At 40.3% G+C, this 20,185-nt stretch overlaps 1 protein-coding gene across 2 annotated transcripts in view; it reads left to right on the plus strand.

The window, feature by feature from the left end:
* The window catches only part of LOC110144669 (multidrug resistance-associated protein 1-like), a 91,682-nt gene that overhangs the window by 11,263 nt on the left and 60,234 nt on the right, over window positions 1-20,185 (plus strand). The window contains exons 3-6 of one of the 2 annotated variants that reach the window (XM_070455087.1): window positions 3,968-4,115; window positions 4,866-5,008; window positions 11,995-12,172; window positions 19,810-20,064. In XM_070455087.1, coding sequence (XP_070311188.1) covers window positions 3,968-4,115; window positions 4,866-5,008; window positions 11,995-12,172; window positions 19,810-20,064 — 724 coding nt within the window. Of the gene's footprint in view, window positions 1-3,967; window positions 4,116-4,865; window positions 5,009-11,994; window positions 12,173-19,809; window positions 20,065-20,185 lie in introns of those variants that run through there. The other variant, XM_070455088.1, reaches the window with a different exon arrangement.

The following is a 20,185-nucleotide window of genomic DNA, read 5'->3' on the forward strand; positions in this document are numbered from 1 at the left end:
CAACTGACACCTTGCCTTTTCCCATTACACAATCACCCCTTTCCAGAAATGTTTAAACAGATGATTAGCAATAATGAGGGCTTCCCTTGTGGCTCAGATGGTAAAGAATCTGCCTGCAATGTGGGAGACCCAGGTTCGATCCCTGGGTCAGAATGTTATCCCCTGGAGAAGGGAATGGCTACCCACTCCAGTATTTTTGCCTGCAGACTCTCCTGGACAGAGAAGCCTGGTGGGCTGCAGTCCATAGGGTCACAAAAAAATCAGAAATGACTGAAGTGACTTAGCACACACAGCACAGCAATAATGAAATTGACAGTGCTGCCATATACTTTCCAAGTATTTCGATTATTACTCATCTACAAAATGTGTATTTCATCTCACCCTGTTAGCCAACTGCCACTGGTTTACTACCATTAATATCAGTTGGATAGGATACTTATGCACACTTGTTAATGTTAAATACATTCAAGATTCTTTCTAATGTAACAAAAATGAATACACAGTGGAAATATTACATTTAATGACATTGTCTGCCTTTGGGTAAGTAAGTACTGGTGTATACTACATTTAAAAACCTGTGACCAGTCCCTAGAGTTCCTGCTGTTTAACAGTCGATAAAAATGATTGCTTTATATGCTTTAGGGAGTTGTCCTTTGAAAAAAGTATAATAGTCTATAAAAAACCAAGATGCTTGTATGTACCTTTAGTATTGCTTAAGGACTAAAGTCCACAAGTTTGTGGGATCTGGTGCATTTCATTGTTGGGAGAGTCAACTATTGGCCCAAGAAGCTTCCCAAAAGCTGCTTCAGCAGTTGATTTAAAGAAGCACCACTTCCTCTTCTCCTGGATTCTTATGTGTAAAAGTTAGATCCAGAAGAGAGCAAAAGAAGTGGAAGACGCACACACCTGGTAAAAGGGAACTCACAGCCCAGCCCAAGTTCACCATAGTCAATTCAGCTTAAGTGTCACTTTTAGATGCTTCTTTATTTGGAGACTCAGCATGAAAGCCAGGGGTCACTTATCCCCATGAACCAAAACCACTGAGTTTTGCACAGTTCTACCTCAAAATGCTGAGGCAGTAAATGTTATTAAAAATGCTTTTGTGAAAATCAATGCAATCTTATTTTGAAAATGAATATTTATTTTGTGGAATGGAATAGAAGAACTTAATATGACATTAAAGTAGTTTATTGCTTAATATGTTTTTAAAAGTGCACTGCAGAAAAATGTCCAGCATATTGAGCCAACAGAAACATGATTACAGAAGGTCCTTTCTTAGTACATTTAAGCTTTTTTGTTAAATATGAATTGTAATATGATATTAGGTAGTGTGTAATAAAAGTGAAATTGAATCCAGTGAAGACTGGTTACCACGGGATTTAAGTCCATTCCGGGGTCAATCAATTCAGATTGTTCAGTAACAATGACAATGAAAGCAGTTCCAATTTGGGGCAGTGTAATACTTTGTTATGGTCTCTTGGACTAAAATACTTTATAATGAAAAGAACTGAAGCTATAGAGTCAGAAGGCCCGGGTTTAAATGGAAGTTTAATTTCTCACTGAATAAGTCATGTCATCAGGCTCAAAACTGAGTGTATCTGAACTATATCACTTAGGAGTGCTTCACATAACAGAATACTCAAATAATAATAGCTTAAACAGATAGATTAAAAAAATTTTTTTTTTATGTTACCAGCCTACATCCTGCTTCTTCTATCCAGGCTTCTTTCCACTCCATCCTTAGTATTTGGATATTCACCTGAATATCCAAGGCAAAGATGACTTCTCCATTTCAGACCATCATGTCTTCAGAACAGGAAGGAGGAAAGCTCAGAAAAAAGGAGACAAACATTTTTCTCATTTTGAAGTTTTGTGTCTCCTTTTCTTTTTATTTTAAAAATTTTTTGTGAGGCTGGTGGGATCTCAGATCCCCCTTCAGGGGTTGAACCCTGGTCACAGTAGTGAAAGCCTGGAATCCTAACCACTAGGTCCCAGGGAACTCCCTGTTTTGTGTCGTCTTTTGAAATAGAGATTTCTCTTCAGTAGATTTTTTAAATAGATTTTTTAGCTTTGCAGTGAAAGTATTAGTCGCTCAGTTATGTCCGGCTCTTTACGACCCCATGGATTATAGCCTCTTTCCATGGAATTCTCCAGGCAAGAATACTGGAGTGAGTAGCCAGTACCTTCTCTAGGGGATCTTCCCAACCCAGGGATTGAACCCAGGTCTCCCACATTGCAGGCAGATTCTTCCATCTGAGCCACAGCCTTAAGTAACTTGTTAATGCCAAGCAAATAGTAATAAGATTACAGGGACATGTTACTTTGCCAAAAAAGGTCCGTCTATTCAAGGCTATGGTTTTTTCCAGTAGTCATGTATGGATGTGAGAGTTGGACTATAAAGAAAGCTGATCACTGAAGAATTGATGCTTTTGAACTGTGGTGGTGGAGGAGACTCTTGAGAGTCCCTTGGACTGCAAGGAGATCCAACCAGTCCATCCTAAAGGATATCAGTCCTGAATATTCATTGAAATGACTGATGTTGAAGCTGAAACGCCAATACCCGTCTACCTGATATGAAGAGCTGACTCATTGGAAGGGACCCTGATGCTGGGAAAGATTGAAGGAGGGAAGAGAAGGGGATGACAGAGGATGAGATGGTTGGATGGCATCACCAACTCAATAAACATGAGTTTAACTCCAGGAGTTGGTGATGGACAGGGAGGCCTGGCATGCTGCAGTCCATGGGGTCAAAAAGAGTTGGACATGACTGAACAACTGAACTGAACTACAGGGACTGTAGTTGGAAAACTCTGTGGTTGGAATATGGACTTACTCTCAGTTCAATAGATTTTCAACTGAGTAAATATCAAGTTCTAGTCAGTAGGAAGATGATGAGGCAGAGGAATGGATGTAAGATAAATATAAATCATTGTCTGCAACAATACCATTTGTGGTATAACTAGACCATGCTTTAGTTTTCCTGGGACAAGCCCAGTTTAGACCTATTGTTCTTGCATAATTACTCACAATGTACTCTGGAGCAAGCTCTTTGAATGGAGAAATGTAGAATTACTAAGAGGCTGGCAGTATCTTAAGGCTTCAGCTCCAAAATGGCTCTGTCAAATTGACTCATGTTCTGTTGGTCAAAGTCAGTCATATGTGGCCAAGACCCAAGTTTATGCAGCAGATACAGGTCCTCCACTTGGACACTCTGTAAAGTAAAGTGTCAAAGGGCCTGTATAGTCCCAGCAGAGGACAGATTCATTTCTCTTTTCACACAAGCTTAAAAATCAAATGTGGGTTTTGGCATGAATATCACTGTGAATATTAGCTATTTAAGTTCCAGTAAGGGAGGTAAGGGTGGGTTTTGCTGGTGGCTCAGTGGTAAAGAATCTGCCTGCCAATGCAGGAGATGCGGGTTCAGTCCCTGGGTGTGGAGGATTCCCTGGAGAAGGAAATGGCAACCCACTCCAGTATTCTGGCCTCGGAAATCCCATGGACAGAGGAGCCTGGTGAGCTACAGTCCATGGGGTTGCAAACAAGTTGAACATGACCGAAGCAACTAAACAACAGTAAAGGGAAATAGAGTAGGTGGGTGTCTCCAGGATGAGATGAGTAAATGCGATTAGTGTTTTACTGAATAATTGGATATCTAAACAGCCCTTTTAAAAGCTGCATGTAAATCCATGGCTGATTCATGTCAATGTATGGCAAAAACCCACTACAATATTGTAAAATAATTAGCCTCCAACTAATAAAAATAAATGAAGAAAAAGAAGTTACAAAGGATTATTATATATTATTGAACTTCAGGATAGAGTTGTATGATTTTTCAAACACATACTCTAGTGAGTCCAACCTGATCAATAAGATAATTTATAAATCAAGAAGAGAAATGAATATATGCAGGTTAGTTTTAATTATTGTTGGTTTTGATGAATTGTTTTCCTTGCTCTTTCATTTTTAGAATAATTATTTTAGGCTATAAGAAACCTTTGGAAAGAGAGGATCTTGTTGAACTTAATGAAAGCGATTCCTCCTATATTGTGTGTCCCATCTTTGAGAAACAATGGAGGAAGGAAGTTTTAAGGACTCAAGAGAAGCAAGAAGTAAAGGTAATTATTAAATCCGTAGTACTTAACTGCATAACTTGTTCCAAATATGAGATATTATTATTAATATAGAAAATCCTTTAAATATGTTAAATAACAGGTCATTTCCCTAACAATACTAGCTGTTATTAAAGCTAATTTCTGTCATCAAATTATTCAGCAGCTCTTTAAAGCTCAGGAGCAAGTGTGTTATATGTATATAATTTGGGGCTTCTCATCAGTATCCTTCCTCATTCATAGTTGCAAAGATAGTTTCCATATCCCAGAGTATCATATCTATTGGTCAAAGTAAGTCATGTAGTGGCCAAGGCCAAGACTTATGGGGGGCAAGAGTAGGTTCTTCATATGTAGCATCATGCACATGCACACACACACACACACACACACACACACACATGAATATATATATATACACACATATATATAATGTATGTATATATAGTCTTTAGACTTCTCAAAAAGAAAGTATAATTTGAAGATAAAAACTGTATTAGTGAAATAGTTTCAAAACTCACAAAAGTGATTTAAAAAATGGTTTCTTTTTCTGTTTATGCCATATGGTATGAATAACACCAAGTGGTTTGGCACCATTCTATAACAATAATAGAGACCACGTTTTCAAGTTTAATTGAACTTATTCCTTTCATATTGCTTTTTTAACTTTGGAGTACATTACTAATTTTATGATTATATATATTTGTGGATTAGTTCTGTTCTCTTTTCTCATTGCTTTTGTCTTCCTTAATTATATAGTCATCTTTTCATAAAGAGGCACACACCAGGAAGCCATCTCTACTCCGGGCATTGTGGAACACTTTTAAGTTTGTCCTGATTCAGGTTGCTTTATTCAAAGTATTGGCTGATGTTTTGTCCTTCACTAGCCCACTCATAATGAAGTAAGTTGAAGTCTTTTTTTTTTATTTTCCTTTCCCACAAGTACCTGATATGGAAGTTTACTGTTTCACTTTAAAAATGTACTAAAAAAGAGTGGGGTGGGTTCATATTACAGATTTTATTTAGGATACAGGCTTTCTATTAAGTTTGTTTGTGATATGAATGTGAATTATGATAATATAGTAATTATTGAAACAACCATGTATTAAGCACTATTCTAAAATCTTTATATTAATTAATCTAATCTTTACAACAATCCTACAATGTAGAAGTAATATTGTACTCACTAGCACAATGTAGAAACAAAGAAATCTCTGTAATTTGCCTAAGACCACACAACTAGAAAATACAAGAGTCACAACACAAATCTAGGAAGTCTGGCTTGAGTTTATATGCCGGAGCCTGCCAGCAAACGAACCGGTCACGGGCGCAATCGCCAAAATACCTAAGAAATAAAGACTCGGAAAGATGGGGTTGAGAGGGACGGAGTCAGCTCTCGACTGAAACCGACAACTTTATTGAGGGGTAACATACATATATATGCTAACAGGACTCACTAAATTTAGATCAAGGACATGTATACGTGCAGAATTGCAGGCATCAGTCTTCGCTCAGGAATTTTATCTCAACTCTTTAAGACTAGCAGAGCAAGGGACTGGCTGTCTTAGTATGATTACAATCAGTTAAAGATTATCTAAAGATTACCTAGACATAAACCATACACAGGAGCCTGACAATCTCATCAGGAAAATGGGTAAAAGGTCGCTGCAGCAATTTCCTTGAGGGAGGTAAGAAAGGCCAACCTGCACTTCAATAAATCAAGGGTGTGGGACAGAGAGGGACCTCTTGATCTCTCTCAGGGCCAAGAAGGAGCCTGAGCAGTCAGGCCAGCTCCCCTCATCTCCCCCGTCTCCCTCAAGGGAAATGGCTGTGTTTGCAAACGGGAAAACATCAACAATCTTTTATTTATCATTTCAGATAGGCATCGACAAATGCAAGGGCCAAAGGTTGTAGGTGCTGTGGGTCCATACTGGGCACAAGCCTGCTTAAGCTCCTTTAACTGTTTAAATGAAACAGGCTCATGATACCCGCGGCGGTTAGCGTCTTCAAAGACTGGAAAAATCATGGAATATCCCTCAAGGCTTTCTCCTTGGTCTCTAGCATGTTTAACAGCCATTTGAAGTGGGGAAAGGACGGGTTTTTCAAATTTCAAAGGAGCATATACAGGAGCTGTAGGTATTAAAGGAGGCATAGGAGGAATCGGAACGGGATCCAATCCTGCCACAACAGACGGTGTGTTGGAGTGCAGCGGCTTGGGACCCGAAGGGGGCAGCAAGTCTAACTGCTCCACTCTCTGTGATATGGATGTTAACATTTCTTTAAGTTCCGAAAAGGGGGATGCCTTGTCCTTCCCTTTTGTGACAATAAAAGCATCCCAATTCTCTCTATTGTACTCAAATGCTTGCTCATCTAGTTCTTCTTGATCCTCATGAGAGAGTTCAGACTCTGAGTCAGATGTTAAAGCAACAGCCTCCTTTTTACTAGATTTTGGGTCTTCCGGGGAATCGCAAATGTGTTCAACTGTCCCGGAGGTAGGCTGCAGATTTTTAGGAGTTATAAGCTTTAGAGCAGTTTCTAATTTTTTGCTTTCATGTTCTGGATTTAAACAATCCCTGATCAAAGTCCACAAGGAATAAGCATCGAGGGGAACTTTATCGGGGCCATGCAAAGTATAAGCCAATTGAATTTGCTCTCCCACTTTTGTCCAAGTTTCCAGGCTAACCGTTCCTTCCTCTGGAAACCAAGGGCAAGTTTCTTCTACAAAACTAAGAAATTTTTCTAGCTTAGGCTTAGTTACAGAAATACCTCTAGCTTTGAGCATAGTTTTTAACATAGAAACAAAGAACTGTTTACTATTACTTTGACCCATAATTTTTACTCTCAACTATACCCTCTCCACCCACAATACCTGCAACTTCAGATGCTGCCCACAGGATTACTTGTTCTTGGGTGGCTGTAGTCCGGGATCTGCTCGTGTCCCTGTGCAGGCGCCACTTGCCGGAGCCTGCAATCGCCGAAATACCTAAGAAATAAAGACTCGGAAAGATGGGGTTGAGAGGGACGGAGTCAGCTCTCGACTGAAACCGACAACTTTATTGAGGGGTAACATGCTTATATATGCTAACAGGACTCACTAAATTTAGATCAAGGACATGTATACGTGCAGAATCGCAGGCATTAGTCTTCGCTCAGGAATTTTATCTCAACTCTTTAAGACTAGCAGAGCAAGGGACTGGCTGTCTTAGTATGATTACAATCAGTTAAAGATTATCTAAAGATTACCTAGACATAAACCATACACTGGAGCCTGGCAATCTCGTCAGGAAAATGGGTAAAAGGTCGCTGCAGCAATTTCCTTGAGGGAGGTAAGAAAGGCCAACCTGCACTTTAATAAATCAGGGGTGGCGGGACAGAGAGGGACCTCTTGATCTCTCTCAGGGCCAAGAAGGAGCCTGAGCAGTCAGGCCGGCTCCCCGCATTTATATGTTTAGGAAATGAAATGACACATACCTTTACTATTTTTCTTTGCTGTGGCCTTTTTGGAATTGAACTTTATCAGCCAAGGTAATAATATATAAATATATATCTGCATGTGTTTATGTGTGGGCTTCCTTGGTGGCTCAACCGGTAAAGAATCCACCTGCAATACAGCAGACCTAAGTTTGATCCCTGGGTTGGGAAGATCCCTTGAGAAACCCACTCCAGTATTCTGGCCTGGAGAATTCCATAGACTTTATAGTCCATGGGGTTGCAAACAGTCAGACACAACTGAATGACTTTTTGGAATTGAACTTTATCAGCCAAGCAAATAATAATACATAATACTGCATGTATTTATGTGTAAATATAGAGAAAAATATTTAAGTAATTTCTATTTCTGATAGTGTCTGTATGCAAGAATTCATGAGCAGACAGTAAAATTGAGTCTTTGACTATATGTCTCCTTGATTATATGCCTCCAAGGGTACAAGGAAAGAATTTTTTATTAACCAATTATTAATATTTTTTGTTTTGAATATGTTTTCAAGTTGGAGTTTTTAAAGAACAATTTAACTCATGAAAATAAAACTAATTCTGAGTTGCCAGATCCCAAATCACATCTGAGCACATATTTAGCCCATATTTATTAAGCGCCTGCTATATGCCAAACTGTTCTAAGTACGCCATAAGAATTGAGCAAAAATCAAAAAGTCCTTACTCTGATGACACCTAGAAGGGAGAGATAAATAATAAATGAATCAGTATGCATTTTATTAAGAGGTAACTACTGCTAAGGAAAACAGTACAGCAAAGTAGTGGGGCAGACCATACTGGTCTGAGGGACTGGAAGTTGCTGTTTTCTGTGAGGTGGTCAGGGAAGACATTGGTTATAATGGTGAGACTTGAACACAGTTCTGAGAGAAGTTAGGGAGGAAGCCAAGATATACCTGTTGCAAATAGGAAGAACAAAGAGGGCTAAAGCCATGTGGCAGCAGCATGCTTGGTATTTTGGAAGACTCATAGGAGGCAAGTGAGTGGAGCAGGGAAGCTGAGAGGAAAAGTGATAGGATTGAGGTCAGATATATACACTACCGTCTGTAACATAGACAGCAAGTGTGAAGCCACTGTATATAGCACATGGAGTGTGGCTAGGTGCTCTGTGATGAGCTAGAGGGATGGGATTGGGGGGTGGCAGGGAGGCTCAAGAGAGAGGTTAATAAATGTATACTTATAGCTGATTTGTGTTGCTGAAAAGCATAAACTAACTCAACATTGTAAATCAAGAATATTCCAATTAATAAAAAATAAAGACATTGTGGGAGGAGGGAGAAAAAAAGATTGAGGTCAGAAAGTTTGGGCAGCTAAAAAGATTTTGAAGGACCTTACAGAATGTCAGGGGAGGCTTTGTGCCTGAGGTGTTCTCTGGGTCCCAGGGTCCACAATGTTCATTATTTTCTGGGATCTGTGGAGTGAGGCTGCACATCTGGATCTGTCACGGCCAAGGGGGTGGACATTCACTCCCAGGCCCTGAGCAAGGGTACAGGGCAATCCCAGGCCCCTTGATATGTATGAGGGGTTGAGGGGAGTATCAAAACACTGCCAGGATAGCGGACGTAGATGTCACTGCCACCCTTCCCCCTCCTTCCCTACATTCACACCTGTACACAGTGGCCAGATCCTTTAGATGAGAGAGAAAAGCTAGAGCTCTCACTGGTGAAACTTGGGCCCCAGGCCTCCAGAATTCCTCCTCCAAAACTCCTTCTTTCTGCTTGAGAGGCAGGAGTACCCTGAAGTAAGGCCCTGAAGACAGGGATTCCACCCTTCATTTCCAGTGTGGGCACAGTGCAGGCAGATGACGGCATACTCTCTTCAGAATTCCAGAGGGCGAAAGCCAACTTCAGGCGGCCACCTGGGTGATGAGGACCATTCCCTTCTTCCCCTTTCTCCCCCACCATGAGACCAGCAACATTGGGCCAAAGTTTCACACCTTAAAAAGTACAAAGGTTCCCTATTGTTACAATGCAGATTCCAAGGCCAGCCTCTGAGTTTCTGCTTCACAAAGTCTGGGGGAGGATCCAGAAATCTGAATTTTAAAAAAGTTCAAACTAGGCAGCTCCAAGAATCTTGAAGAAAATTATCCCCCATTATTCCCCCTCCACACCCAGAGTAGAGCAGGGCCACAACAAAACCACTGAGTGGCTCCCCCAATATTTAGGAGGGCTTCCCTGCTGGCTCAGACAGAAAAGAATCTGCCTGCAATGCAGGAGCCCGGGGTTCAGTCCCTGGGTCAGGAAGATTCCCTGGAGGAGGAAATGGCAAACCACTCCAGTATCCTTGCCTGGAGAATTCCATGGACAGAGGAGCCCAGTGGGCTACAGTCCATGGGGTCCGCAAAGAGTCGGACATGACTGAGCGACTAACACATTAATGCATACAGAATGGGAGGGGGGCTTTCCCAGTGGTTCCGCAGTAAAGAATCTGTCTGCAATACAGGAGATGCAGGAGACTCTGGTTCGATTCCTGGGTCAAGAAGATCCCTTGGAATAGGAATTGGCAACCCACTCCAGTATTTTTGCCTGGAGAATTCCATGGACAGAGGAGTCTGGCAGGCTGCAATCCATGGGGTTGCAAATAGCTGGACACAACTGAGCAATTCAGCATACATGCGCAGAGAATGTGATGATATAGGCTTTCATGTTGTGTTAGAAGGGAAACTTTTGGAAGATTTTAAGCACAGAGTGATATGATTAGACTGCAGTTTCATAGGAATCACTCTAGTGGCTATATCAAAAATGAAGTAAAGAGGAGCAAGAGTGGAAGAAGAAGCAGCTATTAGCCAACTATGGTAATCCAGGCAGAAGTCAATGGTGGCTTCAAGATTATGTCAATGAAGTTGATAAGTGGTCAGATTCTGACTTTATTTTAAACGTAGAGTCAACATTATACATTGATGTTTCAATGTAGGTTGAGAGAAGAAGAAAGGAGTTATGGTGCGTTCAGAGTTTTTGTTTGCCACAAGGTGAATGAGTTATCATTTACTGACTTACAGAAGGCTCAGAAAAGAGTAAGGAGTGCAATTTGCTAAATTTGAAATATGCATTAGATTTTCTGCAGAATTAAAGTAACAGACCTGACTGTCGTCCTTTGGAAAGATTGTTTATACGACTGGCCTCAGGCTGGCAATTAGAACTTAAATTTCAGGAGGGTTCCCACTTACCCTAGCTGATAAGAGTGGTTCAATATGGCTAGACTGTTTTATACAGTCAATATGATCCATGCTGAATTCCTGCTTTTTTTTTCTGCACATTTGGAATTTTGGCCTGTGTTAGAAAGAGGGTACCCTGGATGCTGAGTTTTTAAGGGGCTTCCTTGTTGCTGTTCAGTCACTAAGTCATGTCTCAATCTTTGCAACCCTGTGAACTGCAGCATGCAAGTCTTCCTTGTCTTTCACTATCTCCCGGAATTTGCTCAGACTTGGCGATGCCATCCAACCATCTCATCCTCTGTCACCCCCTTCTCATCCTTCCCTCAATTCTTTCCAGCATCAGGGTCTTTTCCAATGAGTTGGCTTTAGGGGAGTGACCACATCATCATGGTTATATGGGTCATTAAAACTTCTTTTTGTAGAGTTCTTCTGTGAATTCTTGCCACCTCTTTTTCATCTTTTCTGCTTCTGCTAGGTCCCTACCATATCTGTCCTTTATTGAGCCCATCTTTGCATCAAATGTTCCCTTGGTATCTCCAGTTTTCTTGAAGAGACCTTTAGCCTTTCTGATTCTATTGTTTTCCACTATTTCTTTGCACTGTTCACTTAAGAAGTCTTTCTTATCTCTCCACGCTGTTCTCTGGGATTCTGTGTTCAGGTGGATCTTTCCTTTTCTCCTTTGCCTTTTGCTTCTCTTCTCTTCTCAGCTATTTGTAAGGCCTCTTCACACAACCACTTTGCTTTCTGGAATTTCTTTTTCTTTGGGACCATTTTGGTCATCACCTCCTGTACAATGTTGATGAGATTACCGTATGAAAACTAGAAAATACCTTTCTACCCAGAAGCCTGAGAAACTAGTTGTTGACTCTGTGTGAGTCTGTGCTCAGTCACTCAATTGTGTCTGATTCTTTTGTGACCCCATGGATTGGGGTCCTCTGTGAAAAGGATTTCCCAAGCAAGAATACTGGAGTGGGTTGCCATTTCCTTTTAGAATGGAATTCAGGCATCCTGCTTCTGGCTTTATTTATATAAAGCTTGAGTAAAAATAAAGGGAGGAAGGATGCCAAATTGGGCAAGTGGATAAAAAGAGCAGGCAAGAATATGTGTGTGTATGTGTGTGTGTGTGTGTGTGTGTGTGTGTGTGTGTAACTAAGTACTAACAGTACTTAGTTCACATAAGTATTTTATTACTTTGGATGTTTAACACTTCTTCCCTTTTCTTGATTTGTATATGACCTTCAGGCAAATGATCCTTTTCTGTGAACAACGCCCAGATTTTGGCTGGAGTGGTTATGGCTATGCTTTGGCGCTTTTTGTTGTAGTCTTTTTGCAAACCCTGATCCTTCAGCAATACCAGCGTTTTAAAATGCTCACTTCAGCAAAAATTAAGACAGCTGTAATTGGACTGATCTACAAAAAGGTAAAAGATTTAAGAAATTCCAAGTTTTTAAATGGATTGTGTCCAATGTGTGCTTTAAAATAAGGGATCTGGAAAATTAGAAGTAGTATTTTAAAAATTTCTAGTATGCAATTTGAATATACATTTTGCTGAAAAATAACTTTGACTCATCAATGTTGGTTACATCAGTTTCTTTACAGGGTCCTCTCTCTATATTTCCAGAAACTTCTAGTCGACCCTCATGCGTGAAACTAAATGATGTTCTTTGTCCACTCTTAATGTCACTTAACTCCTCCTCAGAAAAAGAATGGAATTGAATATTTCATGATTGTCTCTATTTATGTATCAATAAATAATTTCCATGGTCATTTTCCTTCTACATAATACCTTTTCCTTCTTCCTCTGCTCACTCTACTTTTTCCTGAAACAAAGCCATACTCCTCTATAGAGTCGTTATCTATTTCTCTTTGAGTCTAATCCCCCTCCTACCGACCCCAAAAGCTGGTTGGCTCTTATACCTAGCATGACTCTAAAGTTTAATTTGTCCTTTCTTGAAAATGCAGTCTTAAACATCACCTCTTTACCATTCAGAGCCTATTTACATCATAATTATAAACAATTAAAACCCTTCCTCCCTTCTGTTGTTATTACTGAGTTATTCAGTCAAAAGTATATTTTGCCTTCTTATTCTGTAGTCATATGTCAATCTGTGTTCTTCAGATTTGGGATAGAAACTTAACTTATGTATTGTACCTTTATCATCTAAGAGAGTGGCTTTTACTTATTTTTATAAAAGTTGGAAGACTGAGTAAATGAATAAATGAGCCATTACCTTCAAAACTAGGGAACTATTAAGCATACATAATAAATGTGTGAAACTATCAATAAATGTAAGTGTTGTAAGAAATCAGATGAGCAGGAAATCTACAATATTTGATTGGAAAGTTAAGGAAGGTTTCACATAGAAAGGAGCCTTGAAATAATCTCTGGGAGAAGTGTAGGATTTGTTGACCTGGATATGAAGTGTCACAGACCATTTGGCCATATTAGGCCAAACTGGAGGCAGCAAGTGATTTTAGAGATTCTAGAATGATCCAAACCCAACTAAGCCAGAATATAACTGAACTTGCAGTAAACCTAGCTCTATGTGAAACTGAAAGTATTAGTTGCTCAGTTGTGTTCAAGTCTTTGCGACCCCTTGGACTGTAGCCTGCCAGGCTCCTCCGTCCATGGAATTTTCCAGGCAAAAATACTACAGTGTGTTGCCATTTCCTTCTCCAGTGGATCTTCCTGACCTAGGCATTGAACCTGGGTCTCCTGCATTGCAGGCAGATTCTTTGCCTTCTGAGCCACCAGGGAAGCCCTGTATAACTAGCTCTGTGTAACACACCCCAGATACAGGGTCAGAAAGGCTGTTTGTAATTCTACAGGTTGTAACTTCTGAGAAATACAATATGGAGAAAAGATATGAAATACAAATATTAAAGAATCTAGGAATCAGTTTAAATGCTAACATTTGTTTCCCATATATGGCCTATATGGAACAGGTCTTCATTCATTGATTAAAGCATTGGAGCTTGGGTATAGGATTTGGGTGGATTTACAAGCATAAAAGAATAGGTAGCAGTAGAAATTGAAGCAAACCATCAGAAATAAAAAAGAAAGTCAAGTCTTGTGGGTGAGTACATTAAGGGCAAAGAGACCCTGGAGATAATGTAAGAGGGAATAGAGTCTACAGGAGTGAGACTATATGGGTCCTTAGAGATTGTTTAACAACAAAGAGCTCTCTAAGATCAGAGGGGTTCCATGGGTCCTGCAGTATGGATTAAGATTGAATTCTTAGTCCATCAGACAAGCAGCAGAAGACATTAGTTAGTGACCTGTAGTGTTCAGAGGCCCTGGGTGGCCCATGCAGGTGACATTAATATAAGGCAGTCTTTCTTCTGAATCTCTTATCCTATATCTGCTTTCCAAAGGGACTAATTGGGGTTATTAGATCTCTCGTCTCCATTACAAGTTTTAGGATTCTGATGTTTATCATGTTTCGATAACCTCAGGATCCTAAATGGCTCTCATAGATGATCAGATAACTCATATTCATCTGACATTGGCACTCCTTCATCAGATATTCATGACTAGACTTGGGTAAAACTGGTCTCACATCCTTTTCCTGGTGAGGAGGGGAGATGTTAGAAAGCTCTTTATCTCTACCCATCAGCATGACAGCTACTACTCTAGTAAAGTTCAAGGGACTTCATTTTTAAGGTTCGTGGGGAAGAACACGGACCTCTTTATATTTGACCACTTCATGAGTCTTTGGGTCTCAAAACTCAGTTTTGTTACCCTTTCGCTCCCAATTTCAGGCTCCACGACAGTTTTTGAGGACTAAGAACACGAAATGTTTCAAAAGCAGCATCAGTTAGTCCTGTGCTTAATGCGGGCAGCCTGTGGGCATTTTGTCAAATGCCATCCAGTAGAAATTTTTCTGATTTTTAAATTATTCTATATCCACATTGTGCAGTATGGTAGCTACTAATCACATATGACTGTTGAAACTGAAAACCTGACTAGTAAGAGCAAGGAAGTAAATTTTTAATTTCAATTAAATTTAATATCCATATCTAGACTGTCTACATTTGTGGCTAAAGGATATTCTTTCCTTAAGTGTGGGAAGAATACAGTATAAAGAAAACTGATTAAATTCTTTTTCCATTCCTTAAAATAGAGATACTTAAATGTAATCAGAAGGAGAAGAAAGAAAGAGAATCCTGGCATACTTTTTTGCATCCAAAAGAGCTAAAGAAAATGAATTCTCATAGATTTATGAGGATTCACCTTTACATACATCATGACTCATTGGAACTGTGGTAACCACTGAGAATCACTGGGATAGAAATGTTTAGGGCTCTTCCAGGTCTAAATTATATAATGTCTATGACTCTGAGCTAGGGTGGTCAGGAAAAATAGTTCAAGAAATAAATATTTGAACCAGGACTGTGGCAAAAAAAAAAAAAAATAGCAAAGAACAAATATATGAGGGAGAATGTGAAATTGCAAAGCAAATTTCATAATCATATGACAAAATGAACCATTACTGAATTGAGGTCAGTACTAAACAAGATATTTCCAGTTTGTAAAAAGGATTCTTGAGGCTGGGAGCCATATATGCTTTATCTGGGTCTTTTTATGACTTCCCTGGTGGCTCAGATGGTAAAGAATCTGCCTGCAATGCGGGAGACACAAGAGACTCAGGTTCAGTCCCCGGGTCGGGAAGATCTGGAGAAGAGAATGGTTACTCATTCCAGTATTCTTGCCCGGATAATTCCATGGACAGAGGAGCCTGGCGGGCTATGGTCCGTGTATTCGCAAAGAGTTGGACACGATTGAGCAACTAACACTTTTTTAGAGCAAAATGCAATGAATGAAATGAAGTTACAAAAAATAATGTCACAAGTAGTGTTACCAGTCTTCCTGAGTGGGACCCCAACAAGGGTCCTTCTGCCCAGCGCCCTTCGAGCTATCTGAGTCCTGGTCAGGAGCAAAGGAAGGTTTTATTCTTTGATCAGATAATGAAGAGGTGTGGGCCTGTTCTCTTGAGCACCCACTCTCCCAATAGGCAGTAGGTAGGGCTGCTTTATAGAGATCCCTCAAAGCGAGGTTCTTGTGCAGTTGGAGCAGGGGCAGCTGGGAGGCTTAGGCTCCAGATGGCAGTTCCTGGAGCAGCGTGTCTGCACATGGCCTGCAGCTACCATCTTGGATTTTGTGTCACGCACGGCTTCTGCATGTGGATGCCCAGCAAGGTGTAGGCTCCACTGTTTCATTTCACAGGAGGAACCCTGGTCTGAAGGGCCAGATACAAAACTCTGCAAATGAGAATTGACTAAGCACTAGGGAAGAGGAAAAAAAATAATAATAATAATGACAAGGTAAGACTTTATTACCCAGTTCTCTGAGAATTGTTAATGGCCTTTGCTAGTACAGTTGTGCATTGTGTGTTTTCCTAAAGGAGGGCATTTATTTGATTCCTTGGGCAATTTGATTATTTTGAACTACCCAGTCTTTTAGTTTTCACATAAGTCAGTTTATATTTTCCTTCTAGAAAAATAGGATAATGTGTTTGTATTTGTTTGTAATAGTAAGTTGGAGGTGGATGCTATTAGAGATCAATGGATCTACTTAAAAAATGCTGTAGTCTTAATGAAATGAGAATAACTGTTCTTGGACTCCCATCATTTTTCTTGGCCACATTAAATGGTCAGTAACTTATTCAGTTCAGTTGAGTCACTCAGTCATGTCCGACTCTTTGCGACCCCATGAAACACAGCATGCCAGGCCTTCCTGTCCATCACAAACTCCCAGAGTTGACTCAAACTCATGTCCATTGAGTCAGTGATGCCATCCAACCATCTCATCCTCTGTCGTCCCCTTCTCCTCCTGCCGCCAATCCCTCCCAGCATCAGGGTCTTTTTCAATGAGTTAACCCTTCACATCAGGTGTCCAAAGTACTGGAGTTTCAGCTTCAGCATCAATCCTTCCAATGAACAGCCAGGACTGATCTCCTTTAGGATGGACTGGTTGGATCTCCTTGCAGTCCAAGGGACTCTCAGGAGTCTTCTCCAACACCATGGTTCAAAAGCATCAATTTTTCGGCACTCAGCTTTCTTCACAGTCCCAACTCTCATATCCATACATGACCACTGAAAAAACCATAGCCTTACCCACTCCAGTATTCTTGCCTGGAGAATCCCATGGATGGAGGAGCCTGCTAGGCTACAGTCCACGGGGTCGCAAAGAGTCGGACACGACTGAGCGACTTCAATTTCACTTTCTGACTAGCTAGACCTTTGTTGGCAAAGTAATGTCTCTGCTTTTTAATATGCAATCTAGGTTGGTCATCACTTTCCTTCCAAGGAGTAAGCGTCTTTTAATTTCATGGCTGCAATCATCATCTGCAGTGATTTGGAGCCCCCCACAATAAAGTCTGACACTGTTTCCACAGTTTCCCCATCTATTTCCCATGAAGTGATGGGACCAGATGCCATGATCTTAGTTTTCTGAATGTTGAGTTTTAAGTCAACTTTTTCACTCTCTTCTTTCACTTTCATCAAGAGGCTCTTTAGTTCCTCTTCACTTTCTGCTATAAAGGTGGTATCATCTGCATATCTGAGGTTATTGATATTTCTCCCGGCAATCTTGATTCCAGCTTGTGCTTCTTCCAGCCCAGCGTTTCTTATGATGTACTCTGCATATAAGTTAAATAAGCAGGGTGACAATATACAGCCTTGACCTACTCCTTTTCCTATTTGGAACCAGTCTGTTGTTCCATGTCCAGTTCTAACTGTTGCTTCCTGACCTGCATATAGGTTTCTCAAGAGGTGGGTCAGGTGGTCTGGTATTCCCATCTCTTTCAGAATTTTCCACAGTTTATTGTGATCCACACAGTCAAAGGCTTTGGCATAGTCAATAAAGCAGAAATGGAAGTTTTTCTGTAACTCTATTACTTTTTTGATGATCCAGCAAATGTTGGCAATTTGATCTCTGGTTCCTCTGCCTTTTCTAAAACCAGCTTGAACATCAGGAAGTTCACAGTTCACATATTGCTGAAGCCTGGCTTGGAGAATTTTGAGCATTACTTTACTAGCATGTGAGATGAGTGCAATTGTGCAGTAGCTTGAGCATTCTTTGGGATTGCCTTTCTTAGGCATTGGAATGAAAATGGACCTTTTCCAGTCCTGTGGCCACTGCTGAATTTTCCAAATTTGCTGACATATTGAGCACTTTCACAGCATCATCTTTCAGGATTTGAAATAGCTCAAACGGAGTTCCATCGCCCCCACTAGCTTTGTTTGTAGTGATGCTTTCTAAGGTCCACTTGACTTTATTAGCGGAGATTAAAAAGCTGCTTTTGGAGGAGACATGGCTAGAAGCTTAACTATCATAGTGTATTTTTTCTTTTCCTCTTATGGGAGCAGTATTTATTCTGTCGTATCATCAGCACCATACCTTGCAAGGCAGTAGCAGTAAATTAAAGGATTCAGCATTGCAGCAGCCAGCAAGCTTAGGAGGATCCTGACCCCTTGTGAACCTCCCAGGGTTGTGCCTTTCCTCTGCTGGCCCCATAGACTGCCATATGCACTGAGCCTGTGGGTTTTAAGCTAGGGAATGTTAGAAGTGTTCCACTGAAGGCCTTGTCTACTCATTTTCCAGAGGGATTTTTTCTCTGGGCTTTGTATTAAACATTTATTGAGTGAAGAGAACTTGAGTATCCCCTGTATCCTATTTACCATTGTTAGATCTAGCTCTCAATCCTGTCTCTCTTTAAATCAGTGTGGTAGGAGTTCCTTAAAACTTTTGGTATATGGTGAGACTTTCACCTAATTTCTGGTATAAATATCAATTTCCTACTTATTTTAGAGTTATTTATGCATTTTTCCTGGGTTTCTGGGCTTCCCTTGTGGTTCAGCTGGTAAAGAATCTGCCTGTAGTATGGGAGAACTGGGTTAGATCCCCAGATTGGAAAGATCCCCTGGAGAAGGACATGGCCACCCACTCCAGTACTCTTGCCTGGGGGATTCCATGGACAGAGGAGCAGGACAGGCTGCAGTCCATGGAATCGCAAAGAGTTGGAGACGACTTTGAGACTCATTTTCACTTTCATGCATTTTTCTGGGAATTTTAAATGAGTGGGAAATTAACTAAATGAATTTCTAATATTAGCCTTAGTAAGAAATTACCAATAATTAACCTTAAGTATATTGAATTCAATATACAAATATTAAATGACATATACAGAGGGAAAGGGAGAATTGGGCCTTGGAAGAACAGAGAAAGTGTATTTACATCTTCTAATGAAGCCTTTTCAATACTCTGTCAATACCCATGGCCCTTCTTAGCTATTGTTACACTTGTGTGTGTGTGTGTGTGTGTGTGTTAGTACCTCAATTGTGTCCAGCTCTTTGCGACCCCATGGGCTGTTGCTGGCCAGGAGCCTCTGTCCATGGAATTCTCAAGGCAAGAATACTGGAGTGGATAGCTGTTTCCTTTTCCAGGGGATCTTCCCAACCCAGAGACTGAACCCCGGTCTCCTGCATTGCAGGCAGATTCTTTACTATCTGAGTCCTCAGAAGCTCTTATAATCAGCCTGTGTGTAGGATGTGTGTGTAGGAGGGGAGTGAACTCCACTACTAGACTGTAATCTCTTTAAGATTGAAACTATATCATTGAAAAAATAACTTTTGTTAGATTTTCATTGATTCACCTGTGTACTCTGTATTGATAAACTTTAGATGATTTAGTAGGGGTGCCAACGAATAGAAAGGAAGCTCGGTGCTAGAAATCTAAAATTGATTTCTTTTGCAGTTTTTCAGCTCCACAAATCATAAAGGGTTCTCGGTGGATTTATTTGGTTGGGAATTCAACTGTGACTCTCTCCCAGTATGCAGTAAATGTTAAAGCTGTGCAATTCAATCAATAATTGATTTTTTTCTTCATCTGCAAACATATCTGTTGATATTATGTGATTTAAATACATACATAATGATGCATATTTGCCTAAATATATCACAAATCTTTATTTTTAGTTAAAAGTTATCATTGTTTGACTGTAAAGATCCTGCATGATCTACAGAACTCTAAGTATTCTGCTTTTCTTTTCCCAGGCCCTGCTTCTATCTAATGTTTCTAGAAAACAGTTTTCTACTGGGGAAATTATTAACTTGATGGCAATAGATGCCCAGCAGCTCATGGACTTGATGACAAACATCAATCTTCTTTGGTCAGCTCCTTTTCAAATCCTGATGGCCATATCACTCCTTTGGCAAGAGCTGGGTCCAGCAGTATTAGCAGGGGTGGCAGTCCTTGTGTTTGTTATACCAATGAATGCTTTAGTTGCAAATAGAATAAAAAAGCTGAAGGTAAGAAAATAATCGCCTCATGTTACATGGGTCAAACAGAAGTTGAGTTTCCAGACTTTATAATAAAAACCTAGCTAATTCTCTGAATATGGAAAATAGAGGCTTAAAATGGATATTATAC

Source organism: Odocoileus virginianus, chromosome 25 (genome assembly GCF_023699985.2).
Source record: "Odocoileus virginianus isolate 20LAN1187 ecotype Illinois chromosome 25, Ovbor_1.2, whole genome shotgun sequence".
NCBI classification, from domain to species: Eukaryota; Metazoa; Chordata; class Mammalia; order Artiodactyla; family Cervidae; genus Odocoileus; species Odocoileus virginianus.